Below are 7592 nucleotides of genomic sequence, written 5' to 3'. Positions count from 1 at the left end.
CAGAGCCACATCCCTGGGGTGTCACAGCCTGGCTCCATCAGAGCCCCCACATCCCTGGGGTGTCACAGCCTGGCTCCATCAGAGCCATCACATCCCTGGGGTGTCACAGCCTGGCTCCATCAGAGCCCCCACATCCCTCTGGTGTCACAGCCTGGCTCCAGGCTCCATCAGAGCCCCCACATCCCTCTGGTGTCACAGCCTGGCTCCATCAGGACCATCACATCCCTGGGGTGTCACAGCCTGGCTCCATCAGGACCATCACATCCCTGGGGTGTCACAGCCTGGCTCCATCAGGACCATCACATCCCTGGGGTGTCACAGCCTGGCTCCATCAGGACCATCACATCCCTGGGGTGTCACAGCCTGGCTCCACCAGGTGAGCTCTGCAGGGCAGTCTGGAAGCAAGGCCAGGTGCAATGTGCAGGTGTTCAGAGTAAAAGCGTTCCTGTGGATAGATTGCTCCATTTGCCCATTTAGAACCACTTCAGATCTCATTCTGAAGCATTTGCTCCTCAGCATTGTCAGATTTATGATCTCTAATTAAATTGAGTATTGATCCAAGAATCCCTTTGCTTCTAAAAACAAAAAACCTGAAGGAGCTGTAAATTATTTAATCCCCACACTGAAGAGCAGCTCCAGCCTTTGCTTTGCCTCCTTCCCATCAGGAACAGCCCCTCACCAGCTCTTTCCTGCTACCACCAGAGATGAGAAAAACCCCCTTTTTTAAGGTATTAAGGGTGAAAAAAAAAGTCAAGACAATATTAATTTGAAAAATATAAAATTTTAATAAAGGCTACATCTCTTAATTACAATAATTATTGTACCAAGTAATTTTTTTTTTAAATGAAACTCTTTATAATGCATAATTTACAGTATAAGTAGAACAAAATGCCATGGCAAAAGTCATGAGTACAGGACTTGTAATAAAAGGCATAAAATATATTTATACATAAACCCCTTAAACAAGCAAGGGAAAGCTTGAACCCTGAATATAGGGCGAAGCATGGTCTGTAACACCATGCAGGCACAGGTACTGTACTGATTAAATTTAAAAAACACTAGAGATAGTGTATTAATATTTCCACCGTACATTTTCTACAATATATACAGACTTACACGAAGTAGCAATGGCAAACAGAACGCACAGATTAACTTAATCAACACAAAACCCAACTGTTGAAATGCAAGGTCTTTCTCGGGAAAGGCTCGTTCTGCCCCAAAAAACCCCGACCCCACAGAGCTCCCAGAGCCTTCACCCACATCTCCTGCGGGGGCTCAAGGGGAGGCAGAGAAAAACCCAGCCAAAAATAAAAACCCCAACCAAACGCCAGCCCCACACCGAGCTGAACGCGGCCGCGAAACACAAACAGCGCCAACATCCAACAGCTAAAAACCTGCAGCTCTGTGGAACCCACACGGGCCTTTCCAACCTTTTTAACCTCGAGCTGTGCTAAATATGGACATGGGAACGGGATGGCTCCGTGTACAGCCCTCCCAGGCTCGGGGTTTTGCTCTGCCCTGGGCACCACTGAGAGCAGCAAGGCAAAAACCTCGCCCCGCCAAAATCCATGGACACAATAACCTGTTGCTGTTGTTGTTGCATATTGCAGCTAAATAGAGTTAATGTTTAAGACCTTTATTTCAAATTAGAGCAGCATAGATTAAAATGCACCGGTCTCTAGGTGAATGGATTTTTATTCCGGCTTTTATTATTATTATTACTATTATTATTAATATTATTTCTTTAGGAAAGTTTTATCTTCACTTGGAGAAATACTGGGCACGACCTCACTCCTTCCCTTCTCCCCTTCAAAAAAAAAAAATCCAAAAAACCATCACGAATGTGCTCATCGCCAAACTTGTAAATTTTAGATAGTGGGAAAAATGTAAAAAAATAAAAATACTCCTTCCTCCCCTCACCCCACTTCCCAGCCCCTCTCTTCTCCATTGTTAAAGCAGCATATCCAAAAACTGGACTTAGGGGAAAACAGACTGTTCAATAAATATCAATAAGGATTACTGTTAAGGTAAGCTATACACAGTTTCTCTTAGTCCATAGATTTCAGATCCCCAGGAAATCATATATTATGTATGGAAGTCTCTCAAACACGGTCTGCATCTCCAATAGCCAACAGTGGTCATGTTTCTAATAAATAGTCCAGGGTTTTTATCATCTCAGTACCCAACTCATGAATAATAAATGCCATTCTTTTCCTCTAAGGCTAATTCAGCAAAGTCTTCACAGACTTCACTTTTTTTTTTTTTCTTCTTCATTGGTTCAAAACTTTTCCTTCAGAGTGGTTTTATTTTTTTTTTTTTTCTTCCTCTTTCCTTGTCATCACTACTGTTGTGTGTCCAAAGATTTTCCTAGGTTGAGGAGCAGAGATGCCATCAATCAATCAATCCTTTCCACCTTCCCGAGGATCCTCCCTTCGTACATGGGCAGGATGGTTTCATCTTCCCAAACCTCCTCGAACACCGCCCCGCAGTCAAACTCGTCACTGGCCTTTTTGAAGTAGTATCTGTGCCAAAGAGAATTCAAACACACGTTAAAAACCCAAATAAATCAAAAGGTAAAAAGGCAAAGGATGCTTTGTTTGTTCCTTTGTAAGGATGAGTTTCCAGTTTCTCCCTCCTGAGGATGCTCCTCCAGGAACAACTCTGGGGTGCTCGGGTCTGGTGGCCTGAAAGCATCCCTGGGGCAGCAGGGATGGGGTGGGATGGAAGGAGCAGGGCTGTGAATGCTCCTCAGGGGTGACGACAGCTTCTCCAGGGAGCAGATCACACACACCGGCAGTGGTACCCCCAGCCATAAAGAAAATTAGAAAGCACGGTGATTTCTGGTCAAATATCTCATTTAAAAATAAATAAACAGGGTTTCAAAGCCAAGCATTCTCAAGGTTCCCCTCTCTCCCCACCTTCTTTCTTTCGTGTGTTTTCTCGTTTCAAAGCCGAAGGCCAACATTAAAATTAGCAACTGTTATTAAAAGGACGGATGAAAAGCGAACTGAAAACTCCGCGGTGCTCCCGCTGGAAAAAAAAACCCCATGGACTTGGACCAACCGGGGGCAAAGTGAGGGACACAGACTCGTGCCTGGCTTGCCGAGGCTCAGGAGCACTCGGAGAGCTGGTCCAGCCCTGGGCCGTGGCACGGCGAGGTCAAGCAGCAGCGTCCTGCATTCCTGCTCTTTTGCTCCGGGTCGTCAGATCATGAAGCCAACGCTGCAGAGACAAAAAGCACCCCCACCCCTCCCGTGTCAAACACTAAGGACCCCTCTATTATCCTGAATTAGACCGTTCAGCTTCTTGATTAAAGGTTCCTTTTATCCCGTTTGGAGCTTTCTTCCTTCTAAGGCTGCTTAATTGCATATGCACAAATGAAGGGCTTCCATTCAGAGGGGTAGCATTTAGGGAGTCTGTCCGTCTGCCGCCCAACACCTCCTTGGAGATTCCTGCTTTCCCTTGGAAAAGGGCTTTGCCATCTGATTGCCAGGGATGGAAAATATTCCAGCAGATGGATTGCAAAGAAAAAAAAAATATCTATATATTAAAAAAATTATATATATATATATATTTAAAATTAACTCCTCCCCTGACAACTTGGGTTGGCAGATGTTTGTCAGGGAGAAAGGGGTTTGTAATTATGATTTTTCCTTTAGGATGGCAAAGGAGATCAAATGAAGCTCACTTTTACTACTAAAACTGGAAGAGCCACAGCAGGGCCTTGGAATCAGACATTTTTATTTAGTGACTTGTTTTATGATGTGTTTTTGAAATATCTCTTTATTTTCAGGGACATGAAAATAATTTTGGTAGGGGGATAAAAGATCCCTCTTTTCAGTCAGTGAGATGAAACCACCTCTAATTAGTACAGGTATGGTTAGGATGTATTTTTGTGAAGTCATTCAAGCAGAATTGACACATGTTGCATCTTTAATGCCTCAGCAAGGAAAAAACTTATTATTTGAGTCCTTCAGAGCCTGCACTCAGGGAAGTCAATGGCCCAAACTCCCACCAACTTCCGTGCTGCAGGTCAAGGCCACAACTCTCCAGGACAGCAGCCTTGAAATAAACCCAAAAAACCCAAGGAAAGTTTGAATGAGTTACAAAGAACTTTCCCTTCCCTCTCCCCTGTCCAGATAACAGCCACTCTTCCCTAGAACTTCCTCCCCAAGCCCAAACTCTGGCTGTGTTTACAAAATTTTTATTTGAGAAAACACGCTATGACCTTTTACATAATTACAACCTTATTTCGCAGAGAAACGGGGAAAAATAAGAAAAGGAGGAGGCAAAGCAGAAAGAAAAAAAAAAAAAAATCCACCCCCACAACATCTTCAAACAAGTCACTCTGCTCTTATTTGCTCAGCAATGGGCTTTCCATTGAAACATATTTTATGTGGCAAGCTTTGCTCCTTTTTTTTTTTTTTTTTTAATTTTATTTTTTGGGACATCTGGCACCAATCGAGGCACGCGGGCCCGGCCTCGCAGCTCTGTTTTGAACCACTGCCATCCCCAGATTACCCGACACCACCCACTTCTTTCTGTGCGTGTATGTTTGTTTTTTGTTAACGCCATCAGTATTAAATCACTGCTTAATTCCTTTTTTTTTTTTTTTTTTAATTTTTGGGGTTTTTTTGGGGGGGGTGGTTGGAAAGCCAAGGCAGCGCTTCCCCGGCGGGGCTCTGGCATCGCGGGAGCCCGAGGTACCCGCGCCTCGCAAACCGATCCAATCAATAAAGAATTTGGAGAGTGGAGCATTTCTGCATGTCTTTGTGCATTAAATGAAAGGCAAGGGCTTCAAAGACACGCTTATTAAATGTGCCTTAAAAAGAAATCAATGCCAGATGTGACCAAAGCAGCCTAGTTAGTGCCTCCCCTAACACGCACACGCCACTCCGGGCACTGCGGACCTCTCCCCTGAAGGTCACCCGCAGTTTCACTCAAAGTCCAGCCAAAAGTCAAAGCTTAGATCAAAATGATTCCCTGGAGGTACACACATTTGTGTAATTAGTTTCACCTTGTGTCTGTGCAAGATAAAATACTGGGCACGTACCCAAGTTCCCTTTATAAATTTCTGTATTGTCTTTACCCAGGTGTAAAGGGGTGAGATCTAAGCAAAACGTTGTTTCATCCTTGTCAGTCACTTAAAAACATTTTCTAAAGTAATTACAGTCCGACAAGGCACAAATAATTGCACCTGGAGGGGCTTTTGGGCCACAGAGGTTTCAGGAGCCTAGTCTTGCACTTGGGCATCACATGAAAAATGTCACAGACAACCAATAAACATTTTAAAAAGTTGGGGATTTCGGGAGGAATTGGGACTACACAGCCACTGGGCAGTGGCAGAGCAGTGGTGAGGCCAAGGAAATTGGTCTGCAGATGAGGAGGAGCACAGTGAGACAGGCTTTAGGGGCTGGGAAATGGCACAAGGGCGCCAGAAGCCAGGGATTATCCTGCAGGGTGTCCAGGTTGGATGCACTTGTTGGTTGGTGCCATCCAATGGCAGCTGGGTGGGCTGCAAAGGTTTGGAGAGGAACTGGAATATTTCAGCCCTACTGTGCAAGAGCCCCTGGTTTGTACAGGTGGAATTTCCACACCCAGAGAGAGGCCAGTGATGGGGCAACAAGCTGGGGACTCCTTGTACCAAACCAAAATGAACATCTGCAGCTTAAAGCAGAGGCTGCCAGTTACAGGGCAGGACACCCAGCTCTCTGAAGCACCACCAAATTCAGTGAAAAATTTAAAAAAATAGCTGGAATGTCCCTGTCCTGCTCAATCTGCAGAAGTGGCCAATAGGGCATCCCAAAGGTGCCCAGATCCACTGGGAAAGGGCAGCCAAAAAGAGCCAGAGTGAAGCTACTGCCATAGCTGAGCCAAGGCAGCAAACTGAGCAGGGGAAGCAGCAAACTGGTTAAACTGGGAGATGGGAGCTAGAAACCAGAGCAGCAGGGTTTGATGGTGTTTCTGAGGAGGAACTGGGTATTGCTGGTGGAGCTTTCCCTGCAGGGCAGAGGTTTTTTTGCCCTCTAATGAAGAGAAAAGGGAGTGAGCTCCATCCCCACATCCCTCAGCAGCACCATCCCACCCATCACTGAGCCCATTGATGGCCACAGCATTGCAAAAAATAATCAGAAATGAAATAGTTAAACAGCAGGCAAAGCAGGAGGCCAGCACCCAGGTGAGCCCTGAGCCCAGTTTGGAATCTGAATCCCACTGCTCTGTGCCTTTGCCACAAAGCCATCCCACACCTCCCTGCTACTGAAGCTTTTTGGAGAAGGGCTGGAGCACAGGGAATGCAACTGGGAAAAGGTTGGGGTGGAAGGGAGGAGGTGGCCCCACAGCCAAGGCTCCTCTCTCCATCTCCATGCTGCTCCTGCTCTGAGTGGGAACAGACTAAGAAGACCCACAGCCTCTGAAAATCCAAAGTGTCACTGCAGCAGCCCTGCAAAATATCTGCTAATTCTTCTGACTTGCTGTAACACACTAAAGAACAAACAAATCACACATTCTTACCTGTAATTTCCCTTTTTGCTCAGCTGTTCTTTAAAGTGCCCAAGTGTCAGGCTCTGGGCCTTTAACATCCTCCTGTAGGGAATTTCTTCTCCGCAAAAAAAATAGGTGACAACCAGCTCACCAGACTGAGAGGTGTGAACAACTGGCAGTTTCTTTGGCTCTTTGTGACTGCAAAACAGAAAACACACACAAAACCCTCAGGGCTTCCATTGAGAACAGGCTGTTTCACCTCACTCCAACCAGCAGTGGAGCTGGTGAATGCTGTCAGAAATGCCCTGAAAATCAGATATTCCTGTACTGCCTTTGCTGGGAATTTGTTGGGATTTGTGTTTGCACAGCTCTTTGCTGGATTTCCACAGTGGGAATCACAGAGTGGCTTGGGTTGGAATGAACCTTAAAGATCATCCAGCTTCAACCCCCTGCCATGAGCAGGGACACCTTCCACATCTCAGGCTGCTCCAAGCCCTGTCCAGCCTGGATTTGGACACACCAGGGATCCAGGGGCACCCCCACAATTCCTTCCTAATATGCACCCTCCTTCACCTTGAAGCCATTCTCCTTTGGGATCATGGCATGGCAGAAGGGGAGCTGAGGGATGGAGATTGGGCTCCCCAGAGAGCCCCAGCACTGCACCCCCAGGATTTTAAAGGCTTTTTTCATCTGCCATCACATAAAACATCTCCCAAGCTTCCTCCTTGCGCCCAAACCCACCTGCAACCACCAAACCCCCTGCCAGATGCTCCACCTCAAGCACCCAGGTAATCTTATTTTTCCCAGTGAGGATAAAATTAACTGGATTCTGCCATTTGCACCCAAGCAACGCTTCTTAAAGAATAATTAAAACAATATTACCCAGCAAAATGGCAACACTCTAGTGAATACCATGCAGGCAAATCTACAACTGCTTCTGAGGCAATGTACACTTGGCATGTCAAAAGGTCACAAAGTGTTAGTCCGCAGTAATTTAGTCTTCCTAATTTGTTCTAAGTCTTTGTAGAGTGGTTTCAGAAAAAAAGCTGCTAGCAAAGACAGCTGGTGGACTTAAGGTCAACCAATTAAAAATGAAAGGCTCTAGTCAG

General features: G+C 45.8%; 1 protein-coding gene across 3 annotated transcripts in view; it reads right to left on the bottom strand.

The window, feature by feature from the left end:
- Nucleotides 1-761: 761 nt before the first annotated feature.
- The window catches only part of AXIN2 (axin 2), a 33939-nt gene continuing 27108 nt past the window's right edge, over nt 762-7592 (bottom strand). For all 3 annotated transcript variants that reach the window (XM_063176121.1, XM_063176123.1, XM_063176122.1), the window contains exons 10-11: nt 6514-6681; nt 762-2522 (exon numbers count right to left, since the gene is read on the bottom strand). In XM_063176121.1, coding sequence (XP_063032191.1) covers nt 2396-2522; nt 6514-6681 — 295 coding nt within the window. In that variant the 3' untranslated portion in view covers nt 762-2395. The remainder of the gene's footprint in view (nt 2523-6513; nt 6682-7592) is intronic.

Source organism: Melospiza melodia, chromosome 24, assembly GCF_035770615.1.
Source record: "Melospiza melodia melodia isolate bMelMel2 chromosome 24, bMelMel2.pri, whole genome shotgun sequence".
NCBI classification, from domain to species: Eukaryota; Metazoa; Chordata; class Aves; order Passeriformes; family Passerellidae; genus Melospiza; species Melospiza melodia.
The sequence above is the reverse complement of the archived record's forward strand: the minus strand, read 5'-3'. Positions and strand labels throughout refer to the sequence as shown.